General features: G+C 32.7%; 1 protein-coding gene across 3 annotated transcripts in view; it reads right to left on the reverse strand.

The window, feature by feature from the left end:
- Positions 1 to 1,316: 1,316 nt before the first annotated feature.
- The window catches only part of snx7 (sorting nexin 7), a 29,427-nt gene continuing 5,488 nt past the window's right edge, over positions 1,317 to 25,255 (reverse strand). For 2 of the 3 annotated variants that reach the window (XM_073830812.1, XM_073830814.1), the window contains exons 5-10: positions 23,904 to 24,102; positions 20,740 to 20,939; positions 19,154 to 19,240; positions 17,290 to 17,391; positions 10,736 to 10,888; positions 1,317 to 2,100 (exon numbers count right to left, since the gene is read on the reverse strand). In XM_073830812.1, coding sequence (XP_073686913.1) covers positions 2,026 to 2,100; positions 10,736 to 10,888; positions 17,290 to 17,391; positions 19,154 to 19,240; positions 20,740 to 20,939; positions 23,904 to 24,102 — 816 coding nt within the window. In that variant the 3' untranslated portion in view covers positions 1,317 to 2,025. The remainder of the gene's footprint in view (positions 2,101 to 10,735; positions 10,889 to 17,289; positions 17,392 to 19,153; positions 19,241 to 20,739; positions 20,940 to 23,903; positions 24,103 to 25,255) is intronic. The other variant, XM_073830813.1, reaches the window with a different exon arrangement.

A 25,255-nucleotide genomic window follows, 5' to 3' on the forward strand; every position in this document is an offset into this window, starting at 1 on the left:
TTGGTTGCACTGTATACTTTTAATTCACCAAAAAATAATTTGTTCATAAGAGTCACTTGTTTGTGAATCAGGCTACATTATTTGGTTTGTATGCCTTTAATTCACTAAAAAGAACCTGTTCATAAGAGTCATTTGTTCATCAGTCAGGCTACATGGGTTGTATTGAATGCTTCTGATTCACTTAAAAGAACCTGTTTATAAGAGTCATTTTTCTGTGAATCAGGCTACATTGGTTGCACTGTATGCTATTGATTCACAAAAAGAACCTGTTCATAAGTCAGTTGTTCATGAATCATGCTATGTTGGTTGCACTGTAAGCTTCTGATTCACAAAAAGAACCTGTTCATAAGAGTCATTTGTTTGTGAGTCAGGCTACATTGGTTGCACTATATGCACTCGATTCACTAAAAAGAACCTGTTCATAAGAGTCATTTGTTCATGAATCAGGCTACATTGAACCAGCTACATTATTTCCACTGTATGATTTTGATTCACTAAAAATAACTTGTTCATAAGAGTCATTTGTTTGTGAATCAGACTACATTGGTTGCACTGTATACTTTTAATTCACCAAAAAATAATTTGTTCATAAGAGTCATTTGTTTGTGAATCAGGCTATATTATTTGCACTGTATGCTGTTGATTCACTAAAAAGAACATGTTCATAAGTCACTTGTTCATAAATCAGGCTTCATTTGGTTGCAATTTAAGCTTCTGATTCACAAAAAGAACCTGTTCATAAGAGTCATTTGCTTGTGAATCACGCTATATTGGTTGCACTGTATGCTTTTGATTCACTAAAAAGATCCTGTTCATAAGAGTCATTTGTTTGTGAACCATACTGCACTGGATGCACTGTATTTTTTTAGTTTGACTAAAAAAACTGGTTCTTGAGTAATTTGCTCATGAATCAGGCTACATTGCTTTTGATTAACCTAAAAGAACCTGTTCATGAGAGTCATTTGTTCATGAATCCTACAATATAGGTTGAACTATATCTTTCTGTTTTACTAAAAAGATCTGGTTTGGTGAAGACACTATTATTAACCCACCTTTTTATTTAGTTTAATCAACTCTATTAAATAAAGCAATCATTTTATAGTTATTTAAAATTTAGAGTTATTTAAAGAGCTTTTTAATGTTTAATGTGATCAAGCTGAGATGGTAACCCAGTTTAGGATCCAAAATTCTGCACTGTTGTCTTATTTTCCCTTGAGAAAGAATAAAAACACACCACAAGACTTCAATCAATCCTTTTTTCAATCATTTTCTTTACAGTTATTCCAAGAATACATAGACAATTCCAAGACATTAAGCATGGTTTCAAATCAGTTTGCAAATTTATTACACTTTATGATATTAGCGCACCGCATATTCAAATCAACAGGTAAATTTTGATTTATGCACTTCAATAACATGTAAACAATTCTGGAATGTCAGCATCTTCTTCAATGTGATGTTTGCATATGGATTCAGCTTCAGTAACCAGAATGAAAATCGCACAATGATCAGAAATGCATCCATTCAGAGTGCATTTGTATTTATTTCTACACTAATCGAATGGTTTTTGCAGTGAGGCAGCTCTGATAAGAGGTGAACAGCATTTGCATTGATCTGCAAAAGGGCAGGATGCATGAATCTCAAACAACATATGATAAAATCCGCACTAGAAAGGTCAGATGATGCAATAAAGCCATGTGTGCATCTTCATTTTTCAGGAATTGTATTATTTTCGTGTTTTATTTACATAAACAAAAATGAAAAATAGTTCTCAGTATAAAAGTTTTGGCAATGTCAATGTTTTCCATTATCAAAAGAACTCAAACGTAGGCCAAACGTACTGATGATAGACAAAATTCTCCATTCGTTTCAATCTCTCTGGGTGAGTTGGTGGATGTGGAGATGTTTGTACGGGTCGACTGTCCCTCTATTTGGTGCCTCAGTCTCTAAATGTGAATCTTATTGGTTTCTGCAGGAATAAAAGCATCTTTGGTGGTCCCGTTCAGATAAAAGCACCATGAGAGATTAGGAAAAGTCAACCTTTCCATTTTCTTCATCTGTCCTTTGAGAATGCAAGAAAGACTCCCATACAGCCAAACACTGCAAGAAAACAGACAGATTTAAGACACATAATGCATGTAATTTAGTCAATTATTTAAATACAATGAATGATAATTAATGTAAATTCTGTAATTCAAAATCTATATATCTATATCTAATATATAATATATAATAATTACAATCTAAATTATATAATAATTTTTATTAAAATTTTAATTTAATTTAAATATATATATAAAAATTATAATAAAATATATAATAATTACAATCTAAATTATATAATAATTGTAAAATACATATTTAAATAATAATATAAATATACAAATAAATATATAATACTAAATATATAAATGATAATTTAAATAAAATAAAATGTATTACAATATAATTAATATTTAATAGATTAATATTAAGTATTATGAACAAATTAAAATATTAGTAAATATATTATAAACAAATCAATATATAAATAATTAAATATATGTAAATATTAGTACAATTATGAATAATTTATACAATAAATTTAAATATAAAATATATATATTTTGATTACTTAATTATACATTTATTTAAATAATCTTTGATTTAGTATACATTATGATATACATTATATTTTATAATAATTGTATAACATTTTATAAAACATACATTATAATTTAAATGATAAAATAATACACACACACACACACACATACATACACACATATATATATATATATATATATATATATATATATATATATATATATATATATATATATATATATGGTAATACACTATACTAATTATACTAATAATATACTAGTGTGATTATGATTAATTACATAAATTATAATTATATTAATATATAAATATAATTTAACTATAATTAATAACAGACACACCACCATTGAAAAAAATAATGTTCAATTATTAAAATCTATTGTTATTATTAATATTAAATAAGTATATTTTTTATATAAAAATTATACAATATGCTAAATAAGATATTTTATTTTTATATATTATAATAATTTTTAAAATAATCTATCATAATTAGACTCTAATTAATAAAATTATAAAAATAATTAAAATATATTAATACACAAGCAAAAGAAATAATTCTAAATTAATTTAAATAATCTGAAATATAAATATAAATAAATATATATATATATATATATATATATATATATATATACTATTATATTTATAATGCTTGCATTATATATTTAAAATTTTATATATATATATATATATATATATATATATATATATAATTTAAAATATATAACGCAAGCATTATAAATATAATAGTAAATATAGTCATTTTTTATATAGCAATATACAAATAATTATACATTTATTTAAATAATCTTAAATATAAACAGTATAATGATGATATAAATTTATTATTATATTTATAATTTAAAATAGATAACACAAGTATTATAAATATGATAGTAAATATAGTAAATATATTATAAGTATAGCAATATACAAATATGCATCCATCCAAATATGTGCATCAATCTAAAACCTTCTTTAAAAACATTCTTACATCAGTAAAAACTCTTGAGTGCAGCAAAATAAATAGACATTTAAACAGTGACAAGCGGCTGCCATTAGGTTTCCAATTTCCTTCACAGGCTGCGGTCGCTCCTCATCCCGAGTGCCATTTAGGTGTCAAGATTCTAAGCCCTTGATAAATGTCCTCTCTGGGACTCGTCAGTCGCCGGCCAGACCCCTAAACACCTCAACAGCCCTCGGCCCAAACGGCTCAGATGCCACTCGCGAGCCAAGCTCTGGAGGTGTGTCTGCTGCGGCTGACCGACTGTCAAAAGCAGTTAATCAATGCACTCCATCACCACAGGATTCAGACGAGACGTGACCTCGCTAAACGACTTTGGACAGGCCGTGCGTGAGGCCGCTGGACCACAGTCGCCCTCCAAACCACACTAGGACACGGCTATATTTGTCTCGGTACCAAAAACTGGAGTTTAAGGAAGCAGTGGACATCTGTGACACTCAAGTTCAACATATTGATTAAGCTGCGGCAAATTAAACAGCGGTCGCTTAAGACTTTAGCGTGCCGTTCACTTTCATTCATATAAATGCAGGACTGGAATTGAAGCATATGCAAAGAATGATCATATTTCGCTTGAATTCACAGAGAAAAAGAACAACACCAAAAAAAGAAACCATATTAAATGCAAATAATAATATCATTTTCACCTTGTTTATGGGTTGTAGGCTTGAAGCAAAGATAAATTGATGAAAAGCAATTAACTTTCAATACATTCAAATATTAACTATATAACATATAGAATTATGAAAATATAAATTATAATTATATTAATGTATAAATATTATAATTAATTATAATTAATAACAGACACCATGTCCCATAACTAAAATATATTCATATGCAAGTATTATAAATTAAAATAACATTAAACATATTATAAATATATATTTGACTAAACATATATTTGATATTATAAAAATTACAAAATAAATAATGAAAATAACATAAAATATAAAAAATATAACAATAAAATATAAATTCTATTAATAAATATTAAGATTATAATATTCATATAATTAATAACAGACCCTAATCTTCACCCTAATAATTAAAATCATAATAATAATAATAATAGACACTATTATTTAAATAATAAATATCTAATTAGTATAATTAAGAAAATATACATTTTATTGATGTACATATTATTACATATTAAATATTAAACATATGTCATATATCATAATTTAAATAATCAATATATTAGTTAGTATAATTAAGTTTTAATTTAAGTATTAAAGAGTATAAATATGGAAATATATTATACAATATATATTAAATAATAAATATTTTAATAAAATAATAATTATAATCTAAAATATATAATTAAATATATTTTCAATAATTGAAATATTAATATTTGAATATTACAAAAAATAATAAATATATTATAGTTGGTATAATTAAGATTTAATTTAAGTATTAAATTGTATAAATATGGATATAGATTATACAATATATATTTACTATAATCTAAAATATATAATAATTAAAAATATATTTTTTCAATAACTAAAATATTAATGTCCAAATATTATACAAATAATTTTTATAAATATAATAGTTAGTATAATTAAGACTTAATTTAAATAATATTAAATGTAGATAGTATAATTATGAATATACAAATTATGCAACATATATTAATTCTAATAAAATGTAATAATTATAATCTAAAATATATAATGAAAAACTTTTTTTAATAATTAAAATATTTATATCCACATATTGTAAAATAAGAAAATAAATAAATATATAATACAAATAGTACAAGTAAGAAAATGTGTATTATATACACACACTATAATTAAATTAGAATAAAAAAGAGACACCAATGTTCAACAAACAAACAAACAAACAAACAAACAAACAAACAAACAAAACAGAGGATGCGTAAATAATATTTTTATAATTAAAATATATTACTATACAAGTATTATAAATTAAAATATCAGTAAATATATAATAAATATCAATTTACAAATATTATAAATAATTATACATTTATTTAAAAATAATATTAGAAATAAATATGATACAATATATATTAATTATAATAAATATTTTAGAATATTTATTTTATAATAATTACATTATAAAATAATAATTACAATCTAAAATATATAATAATAAAACATACTTTCAAAAAACAAATTATTAATATCCAAATATAAAAATAATTTAAATAATACATATATTATAGTTAGTGGTATAATTAAGGTTTAATTTAAGTATTAAATAGTATAAATATGGGTATAGGTTATACAATATATATTAACTATAATCTAAAATATATAAAAAATAAAAATATATTTTTCAACAATTAAAATATGAATGTCCAAATATTATAACAAATATTTTTATAATAAATATTATAGTTAGTATAATTAAGATTTAATTTAAATAATATTAACTGTAAATACAATACATAATAATTATAACAAAATATAATACTTATAATCTAAAAGAACTATTAAATATTAACATCCCAATGTTATACAAATAATTTAAATACATATATTATAGTTAGTATAATTAAGATTTAATTTAAATATTAAATGTAAATAGTATAATTATGATTATATAAATTATACAATATATATTACCTATAATAAAATATAATTAAAATATTAATATTAAAAAACTTTTTTAATAATTGAAATATTAATATCCACATATTATAAAATAATAAAATAAATAATATATATTAAATGTAAATAGTATAATTATGTTATATAAATGTTATATATTATAATTATGAATATATAAATTGTACAATATTTATTAATTATAATAAAATATAATTATAATATAAAACATATAATAATGAAAAACTAAAACTTTAATAATTAAAATATTAATATCCACAACATATTATAAAATAATAAAATAACATAAATATATATTACAATTAGTACAATTAAGAAGATGTATATGATATATTATTTGGAAAGAGATAAGTGCGTCAATGATGATTTTGGGGTGAAATATCCCTAAAATACACTAAACTATCTAGCTAAACTATCCTTAAAATACACTGAGTGACCCTTCTAGTGCAACTTGGTCAAATGAGGACAAAAAAAAAAAAAAAACAATGAAAATGAAGCCGTCCTATTCAAAGATGGAAAATGTGTTTTTCTGACCTCAGCAAAGACAGACACGTCTGCAATATTCCCATTTGTCGTGAGAAAATTACTTCAGCTGAGAAAACTGCAAATGTGGAAGTGCAAGGAATAAAGAACAGGGAACAAAAAAAAAGTTGAACACAACATTCTATAAACCTCAGAATCTACAACAAAAACTGTAATTGCAATGCAGTGCAAACGAGGACACGATAAAACTAATAAAGGCAGAAAGCCACAATACAAAATTTCCAGATCACGGATTGGCTGAGAGAGTTTGTTGACAAGAACTGTACATGTCAACACCTATTTCAGTAGTCTAGACTCTAGAGTCTGACAAACACTTTCTGATAGATCCAGTCTCTATAATGGCTTTTGTGTTACCAGGAGGGTCATTAGTCTGACACAAGCTCTGATGCTAGTCCAACCGCGCTAATCAGCCAGCGATGCATGAATAATAACACACATCAACACAGACACACCTGAGACGTAAGTGCACACATCAGACGGCGAACAACACTTCTGTTTCAGCTCCAGGAAGGGAGAGAGACACGGTCGAAGGGCTTGAGATGTGAAATTTTTAACATCAGTTGCATCAGCTGTTGCTTTAACAAGAGGGATGTTTCTGCGGTGTGTTTGAAACCCCTGCAAAGCCTTTTATATCTAACGTTTAATGACAGCTTCCTCATCTTTGCTATCGTTTCAGCTACAGCCTTGTTGCTATGGCATCTCCATGGCAATTCTCTGAAGTTGCCATGTTGCAGTACATGGCTGCTGTGTTTTTTTGTATTAAGCGGCATGCAAATGTTGAACATCCACCCACACCAGTATGCCGGGATGCATTGTTCCTTATATTAGAGTTACAGCATTGTTACGGTTTAATCATGTGTCCAGGGAAGTGAGGTCAAATGCAAATTTTCTTTATTTATGAATAAATAAAAATCAAGATATGAAATTGAATAGTAATTAATATTATACAGTAGCACACCGTGTTGCAATTATAAAAATGTTAATTATATGAATATTACAAAGTAACAACATTATATATATACTAGTCTTCAATAAGTCACAGAGCAACCAACTGAACAAACGCCAACCAATAACCTCCAAATTACAAGTCTGGGACAAATACACTTCACACACACAAAACCTGATCACAACACATCATATGTGACCCTGGACCAAGTCGCTGGGGTATATTTGTAGCAATAGCCAAAAATACATTGCATGGGTCAAAATTTTAGATTTTTCTTTTATGCCAAAAATCATTAAGAAATTAAGTAAAGTTCATGTTCCATGAAGATTTTTTGTAAAATTCCTACTGTAAACATATCAAAATGTAATTTTTGATTTGTAATATGCATTGTTAAGAACCTAATTTGGACAACTTTAAAGGTGATTTTCTCAGTCTTTTTGATTTTTTTGCATCCTCAGATTTCTGATTTCAAATAGATGTATCTCAGTCAAATATTGTCCTATCCTAACAAACTTATTTATTGAGCTTTCATATGATGTATAAATCTCAGTTTTGTCAAATTTAACCTTATGACTGGTTTTGTGGTCCAGGGTCACATATTAGCAGCATAACAATGGGCTTTTATTATTTAAAAACATTTTTAATGATTTGATACATTAAAATCTGACATCTGGTTCAACTGTTATGTTTTTTGAAGATACGAGAATACTTTTTGTAAAAGAAAACAACAATTTGACCACAAAATGACCATATTTTCTAGTCTGGATTTAACAGATGTCCCTATAGATCAATGCTGGTGAAGTTCTCTTACACAAACACAGTTTCTCATTCGTCCACCCTCTCATTTTTCTCTACCTTTTCTCCCACCTTATTCTCTTTTAGGTCAGTGTTTGATGCTGTCAGACTCTTCCTTCCACATTAAATAAAAATGCCTCTTTGCCTGGAGGTTACATAAAAACACACGTGTGCTGTCTGCAGAACCCTATGAACATGCAGTATTTATTTCTAATTCTGTTATTTTAGTTTAGTCTGTTTTATTGGTACCTAAATAGCTTTCTTTCAGCTTTATTTCACAGATTTGAGCACACAATGGCACATATTTTATCAGAAACGGCACCATACTCAAAATACTATCATTAAAGTTTAAGTTTTATTTGTGAAAAACACAAAAACACACCATACTGCAGTACTTGTGGACAATAAAATGGGTTATAAATGTGGTGCTGCTGCTGAATTTAACAGTGTATTTTTTTTTATTGTTATTCTGATATCTCAAATGGATCCACTACAACAACTAGTTACTTGATTAACCATAAATATATACATTTAGAAGTTTTATTTGAGGCCATTTGGATCAAGTACACTAAAAACAAATTGATGTAGAAACCATTTTCACTCAGAAATAGCTAGTGAATTTTACAAACAACTATAAGGACTTGCCGTGTAACTTTGTACATGCAAGTTACTTCAGACATTTTTAAGCAGAAAAACTTAAACAGTGTTTTCTTGAAACTTTTTTCTACTTTTTACAGCGTAAACAAGACTATTTCATATGTGGCGTCACTTTAACTTAAAAAAAAGAGAGTTAAAAATATATTATTTCAGACCTAAATGTCACACAGAAAACAAAAAAGACAAAAGTTAGGCCTGGAAGAATAATTCACTAAATCAGACACCTAGCTTTCGTTCACATTTTAATGAACGGTACTAGTTTTTCCTCTTTTACAAACTGCCTCACTGTTAGTTTTTGTCCTGGTAACAATTTCTTTCTGTAGTCAAAACTACTTTAAAATGAGTTGTTTGGCAAGCTGCAGTTTCAAAGTAGCTTCCCAAACACTGGTGTGCATGACAGTTCTTGTACAGCACAGCTTATTTTTGACTCTGTTTGCATCTGAAATTTCCCTTTGGTTGTCTCCTCAACCTCTCTGGAGACCAAACAGAAAGTTTGTCATATTTGTGATCTCTATAAACTCGTTCATCTGTTTTTGTCCAACAACAGGTTGCTCTCTAGGGCGTCTGAGGGCACAGCATCTCTAAAACTTTCAAAGTTGAACACTTTTTTTCCCTTTGCTTCTCATTTTGTATTGCTATTGTAAAATACTTTTAACTTTGAGGTTATAATAGGGCTGGGCGGTATGACCAAAATTTTATTTCACGGTAACGATATCTTTCACGATATAGCTTTTTATATAGGTAGTTATTCCAGAAAATGTACAAAAGGGCTTTATATAATAAATAAGCTTGAATATTTAAGAAAAGAAAAGGACTTGGTCTTATTTGATTATTTTGTATTTTATTTTTAACCTTATAAATATAGTGAACATTTTCTTTTGAGCCCTCCTTGTCTGTTCGTTTGTCCTTTTTCCATGTTTTTACAACCTCCCAGCGTATCCTTCCGTCTTGCATTCAACGGTTTGACCAGTCTCAGCCTCACTCATTCCGCATGTGAGTTGGCCACGCCCACTTATTTACATTTCACGGTATACACGGAATAAAAAATTCTTTTACGGTACACATTTCATTCCGCGGTAACGATATATACCGTCATACCGACCAGCCCTAGGTTATAATTTACTGTTTAAGACTGAAAAGCAAAGGAAGAGTGCTTTAAAAAAGATAAATTAAGCTGTGTACCGGCTTAAACGCATCCAATCTAGTGAGCAATGTCAACATTTATAGACTTGGAGTGCAATTACTTGTCAGCGGGGATAAAAAATGAGATACTACCACCCTCTGCTGGCACATATCCAGGGCGGCTGTGCAAATGAATGCAGGCAGATGGTCACACACATCCTTGTAAAATCTGTTGCTGGTTCGTGCAAGTCTTCAACGGGAACCGCTTTTACCACCTCATAGCTGTGAATGTTTATCTCTCATGTTTGAAATCTTCTCAATTACATCAGTATTTTAAAGCTGAAGACCTCAAGTGACTAACTGCTTTTATAAAATAGTGCCAAAAAGATTTTAAAATCAACAAATATGCAAAGAAACACTAAGCAGATATCTTACCTTTTCATAGTAGCTGACGTTCCTCTCTGCTGTGTCGACGAAGGCTGATCGTAGGTCATTTCTCATGACCTTCTGCCAGCGGGTCCAGTCGCTCTTTAGAGCGTTATTCGCCCACTCCAGCCGGTCCTCTGACTTATCCAGGTCATCTCTCATCTGAACACACAAGGATTGGTTGGTCAGAATGGTCTAGTTAGCCTCTGCTGGTCGACCACCAGGGAACGAAAGAGTTTCTTTCTGTATTGTAGGCCACTCACAAGTAGCCAAGTGTATAGATAAGTATTGTTATTTAGAAGTAGTTTAGGATGGAAAAACACGGTCAGGAGTTAGATTTTCTCAATTTAGTAGTAAGGATTTCAAAGAAATGGAAGGCCTCAAAGAAATAAGGAAATATGCAACGGTCCTAGTACTGAGCCTAGCGGTACAACATACTAAAATTGTGATTAATATGACACCTCTTCATTTTCTGCTACAGAGTGATAATGGTCAGAAAAGTATGATTTTTGCATCAGGCCTCACAGAAATTTAGAGCTGACTAGAGCTGTGCAATTAATCGAAATTCGGTTTCGATTTCGATTTCTGCTTCAAACGATCATGAAAATGCAGTAATCGAAATGAAATGATTATTGCGGCCCACTCCGCCCCTTTCCATAAAACGGGACGTGCTTGATTTATTAATGTTTCTTTGATGTTGTGTTTTTAATAGCATGTAGGAAAACTTTCGCTGTTCTGTCTATGCGCTCAGAGACGGAGCAGAACATGGACTTGTAAAGTTAAGTTTTAGCTCCATACGCGCTTAAATGCTCAAATACACGCAAAAATATTTCTAAATGAGGCACTTGGTGATTATTCATGTAAACGCTTGTCAGTTATGTCTTAAATGAACATAAACAGTTGAGAATGAAAATACGTGTGTACAGTATATTGGATCCGTGTGGTTAAGTGAAAACACAGAAAACAGAAATAACGACTTGTGGTGAAGCAAAAGAGAAGAATTCTTAAAGTTAATTAAGTTATTTTTGTTTTCTTTGTGCACAAAAAGTAATTTCATAGCTTTGTAAAATTACATCACTGATGTCACTATTTTTACAATGTTCTTACTACGTTTTTGGGGCTGGGAGCATTTGAATAACATTGCTGTCAATGGAGGGTCAGAAAACTCTCTGATTTCATCAGAAATATCTTAATTTGTGTTCCGAAGATGAACAAAGGTCTTACAGGTATGGAACAACATGAGGGTGAGTAACTGATTTTCATTTTTGGGTGAACTATCTCTTTAATGATATCTCCAAATGGTAGCTTGTACAGGGTGAAAAGCAATGGTCCTAGTACTGAGCTTTGCGTTACTACATACTGAACTTGTGATCAATGAAACACCTCTTAATTTACTGCTACAAGGTGAAAATGATCAGAAAAGTATGATTTGAACCATGCCAATTCAATTCACCTAATGCCAGCATAACTTTCGTGCCTATCCAAAAGATTATTGTGGTCAGTAGAATCAAAATGAGCACAAAGGTCCAGTAAAACTAATAGAGAGATGCAACCGCAGTTGGACGATGAGAGCGAACCTTACTTCGAGCTGCCTTATGCTGTTCTTTTATACTTTCTATGAGCCAGGAAAAAAATATAATTGTTTCCACAAAATATGGAGCAGCAGTATGTTTTCAACATTTGTAATAATAAGAAATGCATTAAAAGCTTGTCATTGAGTAGTCTATTCATTTATTTGTTGAAAATCTTATTTATTCTACTGAAAGGGCTGCATTTACATACATTGCTAAGAATCTAATCCGGTCTAGTGGTCACAACCCTAAACCCGCCTAACTGTATAGGATTTCCTTAAGACAGACTAGTCGACAAATCCTTCAGATGACTTGCTGTCTAACCAATTTTGAAAATATGTAGTTTTGCGCATCCCTAATCCTGACCCGTGACTCTAGAGATGACAAGTCATGTAGCTCTGAACGGACAAGTTAAAACCAAGATGGCAACGCCAATATTATTAGAGTAGCTCTTCTGCCGTCAGACTGCTGATGTACAGTCATTTTTAGAGTGTTGTAAAAACTTTCATTACTGAGGAGTATATCTCCTGTAAAATCCTGCTGAGCATGCAGGAATAAATTCGATATGCTGATATCTACTAGATCAGTCACTGTAATTAAGTTAATTTGTTTCTTGGCTCCCTGCGAGTTGTCTCAAAAGTCTAACGGAGTTGTTTAAACAATGATGCCAAGCAAATTTGACAGCTTTGAATCTGCTTTCAAACCAAACTATCATAACTGTCAGTGAGGTCACTACATTTTTTTATTTTTAAGTATTATTTTTCCAAGAAAGTCTTTTTAAAGGAGTAGTCCCCTTTAAAACAAAAATGTACAGATAACATACTCACCCCCTTGTCATCCAAGATGTTCGTGTCTTTCTTTCTTCAGTCGTAAAGAAATTATGTTTTTTGAGGAAAACATTTCAGGCTTTGTCTCCATATAATGGACTTCTACACTCTTAGAAATAAAGGCGCTTTGAAGGGTTCTTCAAACGATGCCATCTTCAAACGAAGAACCATTTTTGGTTCCAGAAGAACCATTCAGTCAAAGGTTCCAAAAAGAACCATCTCTTTCTTACCTTTTTTAATTTGAAAAAGCTTCTTTCGCCACTGTTTTGTGAAACAGTAAGGTTTTTCAGATGTTAAAGGTTTTTTATGGAACCATTTATTTTAGACAAAAAGGTTCTTCTATGGCATCGTGAAGCACCTTTATTTTTAAGAGTGCATGGTGCCCCCGAGTTTGAACTTCCAAAATACAGTTTAACTTCAGCTTCAAATGGCTCAAATGATCCCAGTTGAGGAATAAGGGTCTTATCTAGCGAAACGATCGGTTATTTTATAAAAACATTTACAATTTATATACTTTTTAACCTCAAACGCTTGTCTTGCCTAGCTCTGCGTGAACTCTGTGTGTTACAGTTCATGACAGTTAGGGTATGTCAAAAAACTTCCATCTCATGTTCTCCTCCAACCTCAAAATTGTCCTATGTCGGTGCAGAAGTACCGACCCAGTGTTTACAAAGTGAACGTACAAAGATCAATCACCCTTTACAAAAAAAAAAGGTAAAACAGCGATGTAGGGCGATTTTGCAGTTGGAGGAGAAAATAAGATGGGAGTTTTTCGATATACCCTAACTGTCATGAACCAGAATACACAGAGTATACACAGAGCTAGACAAGATGAGCATTTGAGGTTAAAAATAACCAATCGTTTTGCTAGATAAGACCCTTCTTTCATCAGCTGCGATCATTTAGAGCCCTTTGAAGCTCCATTTTGGAAGTTCAAACTCGGGGGCACCATAGAAGTCCATTATATGAAGAGAAATCCTGAAATGTTTTCCTCAAAAAACATAATTTCTTTACGACTGAAGAAAGAAAGATATGATCTCGGATGACAAAGGGGTGAGTATATTATTTGTAAATTTTTGTTCTGAAGCTACTCCTTTAAAGTAGACTTTATGGCTGAAATAGTAAACCCCTCTAATTATTCCAGGGGTGTTGGCAAACTTTCAGCCATATTGTGTTTTCCTGTCACTGCGCAGCTTCTGATTGCTTTGCAAGGTGGCTGTTAACAACTCTATCATACTCTATTTAGTGCAAGAGCTCTCTAGGGGTGAAAGCACAGCCGGATGACACTCAACACTATCAGTGTCTAAACATAGTGAGAGATGAACAGTAAACATGCCCATTGATGTCAGGAATGACAGGCCTGTGGGAACGGTGGCATGCCAGATCAGTGGGCCAAGACTGAGACGAACATTTAAGAATGAGAGAGCGAGATGTTTGACAGGTAAGCTAATGAAGGTCAGAGGTAACTGTCTGTCAGAGCTCAATCTTATTTCCATTGTAGCGTGTGCTTGTGTGAATCAGATGCAAGGCTGTCTTGTGGAACAGCAGTTGTGTTTGGTGAATGGACGCAGTGCTCTAGGGACTTCTGACAAGCTTCTGACAAGCAGGCCAGATCATTAGTTCCGCTGATCTGATGTTGCTGAAATACACTGATTTATACACAAAGCCAAACAAACTGACTGTAAAATCCACTCTTACAGAAATGAATGAATCATCTCGAGCAAACTTGGTTGAGGTTGACTTACAAATTCAAGTTTGTCGACACTACTGAAGTGGTCATTCATTTAGAGGGAGATTCCCATAAATGGGATGATGATTTTCACTTGTTTATAGTGACCTTTACCGCCCTCTACTGGAGAGAAAGCACATGCAGGCATCCTACAGTAGTTTGCTTATTCATTTAGAGTGAAAAGTATAGAGACGATAGGAAATGATGTGGAAAAGAGAGGGCAGCAGGACAAAGAAGTGATGCAGACATTACTTGCGTATGGGAATCTCAGTTCAATTTGTCTGGAGTCTTTGTGCTAACTGTTAAACTCATGCAGTCTGCTAGCAAAGCAAATATTTTTAAAGAAGCATTTTTTACATTGCTTGTCTATGCAATACTCGCCTGTTCAGTTCTGGGTGGTTGCCTGGTATGTGGATACTTTTTTTTTTGTCAAAAGAGCAAAAATAAGTTCAAAAGCCCAATTTTAAGTCTCTATGATATTATAACAAACTATCCAAGCGAAAACCCAAAACAAAAACTTACTAAGTATTTTTAGTAACTCAAACAAAGAGTAAAAACTAATACAACTGAGAAAAAACAAAAAGTCAACTCTAAAATACTACAATAAGAAATAAGAAAAAAAATAAATTGAAATAAAAATTGCTTTAACTATAAGACAAACTGAAAAAAGTTAACACATTAATCTTGGCAGTACTACAAATTACTAAAATATAAATAAAGAATTTTTTTTAGAGTAAACTCAAAATGAAATAAACAATAATTCAAGTTTGTAAAATTAAAAATAAAGGAAAAATGTAGAAAAAGGAACACTATAAACTAAATATAAGCTAAAAAAAAACTGAATACAAAATAAAATAAAAAATTAAGTTATGAAGTCATGAAGTTTGTAAAATAAAATGTCAAATAAAATCTGAAAATGTTTAAAGTAAAGATAATGGGTTAAAATTAAATAAAAATAAAATTGTAAATAAAAAATGCTGCAACAATGAGAGGTAAACTGGAGTAAAAATAAATAAATAAAGTTAACACATTAACCTTGGCAACACTACAAAATACAAAAATTTCAATAATAGGAAAAATTGAGAAAAAAGTACAATGACACTATAAACTAAATTAGAAACAAACTGAAAAAATAAAAAAATAAATATAAATATATATATATATATATATATATATATATATATATATATATATATATATAATTATTATTATCATTACATTTTAGTATTTTAGGGCCACTGAAGTTAAAGTAAACATTTTTAAATGTTTAAAGTTTGAAGTAACTTTGGCAATGCTAAAATACTAAAATAAGAACATTTGTAAATAAAAATAGCTGTAACAATAAGGTAATAATAATTAACATTAATTTTGGTAGTACTATAAATCACTAAAATTTCAATAAAGGAAAAAAATAAAAGTAACAATAACTATAAACTAAATAAAAAAATAAAATAAAATGTAAAAAATATTAAAGTTTGTAAAATAAATGTAAAATAAAAACTAAAAATGTTTAAAGAAACAATGACGGGTTCAATTTAAAAAGTAACAAAATAAAAAGAATTTAAGAAAGAAAGAAAGAAAGTTTGGCAGCCCTAAAATACAAAAATAAGACAAATTTAAAATAAAAAATACTGTAACAATGAGGTAAGCTGGAGGGCAAAAAGTTACTACTACTACAAAAGACTAAAATTTACATAAAGGAAAAAATGTAGAAAAAAGCAACAATGACACTGTAAACTAAATTAAAAACAAGACAAAAAATAAATAAATAAAACACAAAAATTATTCAAATTAACTCATTACCTTTGGCGGCTCTAAAACACTAAAATGTAAAATACAAACTGAAAATGTTTAAAATAATAATGAATGAATTAATAAATAAATAAATAAACTTTGGCAGTCCTAAAATATACTAAAATTACAATGATATAAAATAGAAACTATAATGATTCCTCGACACAAAACTCATAAGTTAAGAATGATGGGCCTGATGTTACTGTTCCAACTGGCCTCCAAGAACGTAATAACACACCTCTCCTCAACAACCTACATGATTTGAGGTTTCATTCATGTCTGTAGCACAGAAGTAGAGGGACGAGTATGAAAAAGGTCACATGCACCACACCTCGATTCTATAAGAAAAAGCCTACTATACTATCAAGCTCAGCAGCAGAGTGAAATATTAGGCGGTTATCCACTCCAAATAGCCACAGCATGTTAGATGTTGACATCACACTCCACAGCATTCAAACATAAAGCCACATGCTGACCTAAATGAAGCAAAAATGTGTGAAACAAAGACAAGGCGACAACACGCCCTCATATTAAGGTGTGGTCGCCTCAGAAAAACCATCTACCATGTCAAACGAACCCTTGAGTAGATAAAGCCAGAAGAAGCTAGTACGGCCAAGCCCAAGCGCTAAGGGGAAGTGTTACCTCCTTAATCTCGCCCTTAAGTTTCTGCTGTTTCTGCTGTTTGACCTCCTCAGGGGACCGTCCCACCAAGCTGTCCCATGCTAAACTCAGCACCTTAGAATCCTTCAATGGACACATGAGCAATTGACACATGAACATGAACACGTCTGGACTTGAAGTCACAAAACACGTTTGCTGCTGAATAACATCACACTTTGGAAATTTAGAAATGCCATCAACTGCCATGTTACATTGCACAAGTAGTTTTACATTTGAGCAAACAGAAGAATTAATCAATCACCCTTATTTAGAATGACTTTTTAGTGAACTGCTTCTTTTGTGTAAATCAACCAGTTCAAAAACAATTCACAAGGCATTTATTTATATTTTTATTGGTGCTTTAGGTCTGTTGTAGCAAAATGTTTAATGCGAGCCATGTTCCGAAGTTCTGATTTAAAGCTAAAAAACTGCGAACCTGCTTCAAAGTTCAAATCTAAATCAATGATTGCGATCCATGCTCTGTAGTCCCAATCTGAATAATAATTATGTTAAAGTAAAATATACATGTTTAAGTCAAGTTAAAACATTTTCTCTTCAGAGGATTTAAAAATCACCCCAATGATGAGCAGCAAAGAAATTCGGAAAATTTAAAATCAAACTATAATTAAATATTTAGTAAATATTTATTTATTCAGTTATCTCTCCAGTTTAATACAATTTATTGAAATATTTCATATTCATTCATTTTTATTTGGTTATCTATCAATCTAGTTTTAGAATTCTATTTTTAGAATTCATTTATGCAGTTTGTTTACACATTTATTTGCTCATTTATTATTATAATTCTTCTTACATGTATTTTTTATTTATAAGTATTATTTGATTAATTTATCTAATAATTTATATACATTCAATCACTTACTTTAAGTAAAATATTTAATGAATATATTAACTAAATATTTTCCACATATTTTATATACACAATACACAATTTTGACCCATTTTTTTTTAGTTTTCACAGAATAAAATAGGTCTATTTACATTTAAATACATAGATATACTTTATATCTTAGGAAGGAGGCCTTTGCAGCCTGATTTAGGGGTCAATGTATCAAAAAAAGTTTTTTTTATTACATAGCCTGAATGGTGTTTAACAAATTTAAATTGAGTAGCTTTAAGCTTGAGCAAAGTACAATTTTAAAATAAGTTCCCTAGCATTGCTCACTACTAATTCATTGTTTAGTAGTTATTTTATGCAAATTTTACACTGATTCAATGCATGAATGTGGACACAAGCATTTTTGCATAAGTACCATATTCAAATACATTATATGGCTTATCGTTTTTGCTTCAGGGTGAATCTGGAATCTGGAATAGTTCTTTGTTTTTAAAAAAAGGCCATTGGGGATACCTTCTCATTTTGGAAATGGCATTTTGTAGTAAGCAGCATAAGTCAGCAGGGACCGCGCTCAATCAAAGCACGTAATTAAATTGACAAGAGAGCCGAGATGCTGCTAAGCTTCTCTGGACACCATCGGTACTTTGTCCATTAATACCCTTTTAAAGCATTCAACTGTCCAGCGCCTGGTATTTGATGGAATTGACAAAAATAAACTCAAAAAGCCAAAGAGACTTAAATATGGCAATATTAGCTTGGGCAGTATGAGTAATATTTGAAAGCGTCCCACTTCAAGTCTGGCTTCAAGGGACATCTACAGCGATCGTATAATCTCTCCAAATTCCTTTTACAGCTTAAACCGAGCTGTCTAATGAAAGCTGGGATGACAGCAAGAGCTCTGTTTTTATTAAAAATAATCTCCATGAATTTTCTAAAGAGCACGGGATGGATTATGTTGAGAATTGAAAGAGTCAATAATAGACCTACCGAATCCCTGTCGGCCTTCTTCGTGGCAAGAGCTTCAGTCTTCGTTTCGAAATCCGCCTGGATGTTGTCTCGCCTCCTTAGTACCGCCTGAAAACCCATGATCGATACTCATGAAGTATGAAAATTGTAATCAATATATTTTAATGAAATCTTAGGCTGCGATGAAATATGTAATAAGCCTCGGAAAAACATAATGCCGGCTGTATTGATCTTAGCTTTGCGTCAAGGTTTATGTCAGATGGGATGAAATGCAGCAAACATCACATCAATTCAAATATGATTTGAATACTAGCAGGTCATTTGCCCCGAACTAAATAGAACTGAACATTTGATTTAACCGAAACAAAATGAATAACATTGTATACTTAAAGGAATAGTTCACTTAAAAATAAAAACTCTGATGCGATTTACTCACCCTCTTGCCTTTCTGAACCAAATGACTTTATATTTTTATTTTTACAGAACACAAAAAATAGTGATATTTTGAAGAACGTTGTTCAAAAGTTTTTTTTTTTTTTGATTTACTTATACTCACCAAGTCTGAATTTATTTGATCAAAAATATAGTAAAACACACATTTTTGTGTTTGAAAATACATTGCCATTCAAAAGTTTGGGATCAGTAAGATTTTAATGTTTTAAAAGATACTCTGCATTTATTTGATTAAAAATACACAAAAAACTAATATTGTGAAATATTATTGCAATTCAAAATAGTGTTTTTCTATTTTAATATACTTTAAAATTGTATTTACTTTCGTGACGCAAAGCTGAATTTTCATCAGCCATTACTACATGCTTCAATGTCATATGATTTTTCAGAAATCATTCTAATATGCTGATTTATTACCTGATTTATATATACCTGTGATCATTTTTCAGGATTCTTTGATGAATAAAAAGTTAAAGTACAGCATTTACTGACCCCAAACACTACAAAATATTTTTATTTTAAATAAAGCTGTTCTTTTTTAATGTTTTATTGATCAAAGAATCATAAAAAAAGTATCACAGGTTCAAAAAAATATTAAGCAGCACGATTGTTTCTAACATGGATGATAAATCAGCATATTATAATTATTTCTGAAGGATCATGTGACACTGAAGACTGGAGTAATGATGCTACAACTATTTTAAAGCATATTAAAAAAAAAAGCTGAATTTTCAGCATCATTACTTCAGTATTCAGTGTCACATGATCCTTCAGAAATCATTCTAATACGCTGATTTGCTGCTTAAGAAACATCTGGTCATTATCAACATTTAATTACAGTTGTTGAAACTGTAATACATTTTTTTAATGATTCTTTGATTTACAGAGAGTTCAAAATAACCACATTTAATTTAAATAAAAATATTTTGTAACATTATATATGTCTCTACCATCACTGTTGATCAATTTAATGCATCCTTGCTGAATAACAGTATTAATTTATTTGGAAAAAAAGGTGTTCTGCAAACAAAGAGAAGTTAAACTTGGTTCAGTGATATAAAGCTGAATAAATGATGACTGAATTTTTAGTGAATTTTAGTGTGATCTATCCCTTTAAAAAAGACAAAACAGGAGTATCTTTTCAGCTTGTGTACCTTGAGTGTGTCTGCACAGAGGACGTATTCATGAAGGACAGGAATCAGGTTATCATTGACATGTTTGACCTGCTCCTCAGTCTCCTTGCAGCATCTGTCCACACATCCTGCCACATTCTTTAGAGGCTCGGCCAGCTCCTCCTCAGATTGTGACCACAGCGCGTATGTCGGCCCACACTCCTTCAGCTCCTCCAGGTATTCTATAACAACAACAACAACAACAACAACAGCTGGTTTATGCAGCATTTCCATCAATACAGCAGCTATAGCCCATACAAATATGTTTCCTTTGAAGGATTAGTTCACTTCCAGAACAAAAATGTACAGATAATGTACTCACCCCCTTGTCATCCAAGATGTCCATGTCTTTCTTTCCTCAGTGGTAAAGAAATAATGTTTTCTGAGGAAAATAATTCAGGATTCCTCTTCATATAATGGATATGTACGGTGCCCCCAAGTTTGAGCTTCCGAAAATGCAGTTTAAATGCAGCTTCAAATGATCCCAGCCGAGGAAGAAGGGTCTTATCTAACGAAACGATTGGTTATTTTCGAAACAAATCAACAATTTATATACTTTTTAACCTCAAATGGTCATCTTGTTCCCTATCAGTCGGTTCCTTCGACGTCTCGTCGAGACCGACGAATTGGGGATATCGCCTGGAACCCAATTCGTCGGTCTCAATGAGACGTCTCCGTTCCCTCCTTCAGGGAATGAGGGTTACAATACGTAACCGAGACGTTCCCTATCAGTCGGTTCCTTTGACGTCTCGTGTTCCAGGCGATATCCCCAATTCGTCGGTCTCGACGAGACGTCTACGTTCCCTCCTTCAGGGAACGAGGGTTACAATACGTAACCGAGACGTTCCCTATCAGTCGGTTCCTTCGACGTCTCGTCAAGACCGACGAATTGGGTTCCAGGCGATATCCCCAATTCGTCGGTCTCGACGAGACGTCTACGTTCCCTCCTTCAGGGAACGAGGGTTACAATACGTAACCGAGACGTTCCCTATCAGTCGGTTCCTTTGACGTCTCGGGTTCCAGGCGATATCCCCAATTTGTCGGTCTCGACGAGACGTCTACGTTCCCTCCTTCAGGGAATGAGGGTTACAATACGTAACCGAGACGTTCCCTATCAGTCGGTTCCTTCGACGTCTCGTCAAGACCGACAAATTGGGTTCCAGGCGATATCCCCAATTTGTCGGTCTCGACGAGACGTCACCGTTCCCTCCTTCAGGGAACGAGGGTTACAATACGTAACCGAGACGTTCCCTATCAGTCGGTTCCTTTGACGTCTCGGGTTCCAGGCGATATCCCCAATTTGTCGGTCTCGACGAGACGTCTACGTACCCTTCTTCAGGGAACGAGGGTTACAATACGTAACCGAGACGTTCCCTATCAGTCGGTTCCTTCGACGTCTCGTCGAGACCGACGAATTGGGTTCCAGGCGATATCCCCAATTCGTCGGTCTCGACGAGACGTCTACGTTCCCTCCTTCAGGGAACGAGGGTTACAATACGTAACCGAGACGTTCCCTATCAGTCGGTTCCTTCGGCGTCTCGTCGAGACCGACGAATTGGGTTCCAGGCGATATCCCCAATTCGTCGGTCTCGACGAGACGTCTCCGTTCCCTCCTTCAGGGAACGAGGGTTACAATACGTAACCGAGACGTTCCCTATCAGTCGGTTCCTTCGACGTCTCGTCGAGACCGACGAATTGGGTTCCAGGCGATATCCCCAATTCGTCGGTCTCGACGAGACATCTCCGTTCCCTCCTTCAGGGAACGAGGGTTACAATACGTAACCGAGACGTTCCCTATCAGTCGGTTCCTTCGACGTCTCGTCGAGACCGACGAATTGGGTTCCAGGCGATATCCCCAATTCGTCGGTCTCGACGAGACGTCACCGTTCCCTCCTTCAGGGAACGAGGGTTACAATACGTAACCGAGACGTTCCCTATCAGTCGGTTCCTTCGGCGTCTCGTCGAGACCGACGAATTGGGTTCCAGGCGATATCCCCAATTCGTCGGTCTCGACGAGACGTCTCCGTTCCCTCCTTCAGGGAACGAGGGTTACAATACGTAACCGAGACGTTCCCTATCAGTCGGTTCCTTCGGCGTCTCGTCGAGACCGACAAATTGGGTTCCAGGCGATATCCCCAATTCGTCGGTCTCGACGAGACGTCTCCGTTCCCTCCTTCAGGGAACGAGGGTTACAATACGTAACCGAGACGTTCCCTATCAGTCGGTTCCTTCGACGTCTCGTCGAGACCGACGAATTGGGTTCCAGGCGATATCCCCAATTCGTCGACCTCGACGAGACGTCTCCGTTCCCTCCTTCAGGGAACGAGGGTTACAATACGTAACCGAGACTTTCCCTATCAGTCGGTTCCTTCGGCGTCTCGTCGAGACCGACGAATTGGGTTCCAGGCGATATCCCCAATTCGTTGGTCTCGACGAGACGTCGCCGTTCCCTCCTTCAGGGAACGAGGGTTACAATACGTAACCGAGACGTTCCCTATCAGTCGGTTCCTTCGACGTCTCGTCGAGACCGACGAATTGGGTTCCAGGCGATATCCCCAATTCGTCGGTCTCGACGAGACGTCTCCGTTCCCTCCTTCAGGGAACTAGGGTTACAATACGTTACCGAGACGTTTTGTCTCTGCGATGCACATGCGTAGTCTGTGTGATATGTCGAAAAACTCCCATCTCGTTTTCTTCCCCAACTTTAACTTTACAAAAAAGGGAGATTTTTTGATGTTGAAGACAAAAACAAGATGGGAGTTTTTCGACATACCCTAACTGTATTGAACCGGATCACACAGACTATGCATGTGCATCGAGACAAGACGAGCATTTGAGGTTAAGAAGTATATAAACTGTTTTTTTGATCTGAAAATAACCAATTGTTCGCAAGATGAGACCCTTCTTCCTCGCCTGGGATCGGTTAGAGCCCTTTGAAGCTGCATTTAAACTGCATTTTTGGAAGCTCAAACCATACATATCCATTATATAGAGAGAAATCCTGAAATGTTTTCCTCAAAAAACACATTTTTTACGACTGAAGAAAGAAAGACATGAACATCTTGGATGACAAAGGGATGAGTGCATTATCTGTAAATTTTTGTTCTGGAAGTGAACTAATCTTTTGAGTGTCACTCAAGTCCAACCTTTCTGCTCTCTGACGATCCTTTGAGTAACTTTATCAAGTGAGCTGATCTTCTGACTGAAGGCCTCCACGTATTCCTGCATGTCGGTGAACTCCTGTGGCCGGTTTCTGACCCCTCTAACCGCAGCAGCGACGGCTTTTACCGTCTCCCCCATCCGGCTCAGAAACCCTGGACCTTGTTTCTTGTGAGAGGTCAACTCCTGCACAGAAAATCAGAGGAATTGTCAGAGTTAGTCTCAGCAAAAGCCTCTAATGGCTGAAAATGTCGGCATATTTTCATGGTCGGCCAGTAATGGCAAAACCACTGCAAATAGCTGATAAAACTGTACTGCAGCCTATGAAGCGCTAAATATCCATAGCAGCAAAACTTCTTTTATTATGACTGAAGGGAAGTGAGGAGCTCTTTATAGAGTACTTATCTTAGAGGTCACTCAGCCGGGTCTAAACACAGAAACTGTCACATTATCTGCGTGGATTCAACATATAAAGCAAAACTGAGATCACATATAGTGAACGCACAGAAGGTCAGTGGTTATCAGGGTAACGTGGGACTGTATGTGAGTGTGTGTGTGTGTGTGTACAGACAGGTTTTAACGTCCTTATTAGGAAGAAAACAATGAGACTGGCAGGCAAGCAAAACCTAACAATGAAACCTCAACAAAAAATGGTAATTATAACATAGCCCTGCTACGTGGTTGCTAGGATGTTCTGCCTGGCTGCTGGGTGATTACTTACCAGCCCAGGTCAAAAAGCTCTTAGGTTGTATGATATTTTGATTTCTAGATATGGTTTGGCATTAATTATGCATTACAGTTTAATACTTATAGAGTTTAATGACGTTTAATACCCCTATTGTACCTTTTTAAGTATTACAAGTCACTAGAACTACACTAAATGAATGAATAAATATAAATACATAGATAAGTGAATCAAATAGTAAGTTATACTTATAAATAAGTTCATATAAAATGTAAAATAAATACTTGAATGAACAGAAAAATAAATGTAAATCAATTATTGTAAAGTTCATAAAAACAGATTTATAGATAAATAAATAAAAATGAATGAATAATGAAATGTATAAATAAACTGTATTAAATGTGTAAAAATAGATAACTAAATGAATGAATAAAGCGTATAAAATTCATAAAAACAGATTCACAGATAACTAAAAAAATAATAAATAAATGAAATGTATAAATAAACTATGCTTGAATGAATAAATCTAAAAATAAATGTTTAAATAATGTATAAACTAACAGGTTTAAAATTTATAGAACAGATTCATGGACGACTAAATAAAAATTAAAAAATAAATAATGTATAAATAAATTATTAAATGTATAAAAATAG

This window comes from Garra rufa, chromosome 24 (genome assembly GCF_049309525.1).
Source record: "Garra rufa chromosome 24, GarRuf1.0, whole genome shotgun sequence".
In the NCBI taxonomy this organism is placed as follows: Eukaryota; Metazoa; Chordata; class Actinopteri; order Cypriniformes; family Cyprinidae; genus Garra; species Garra rufa.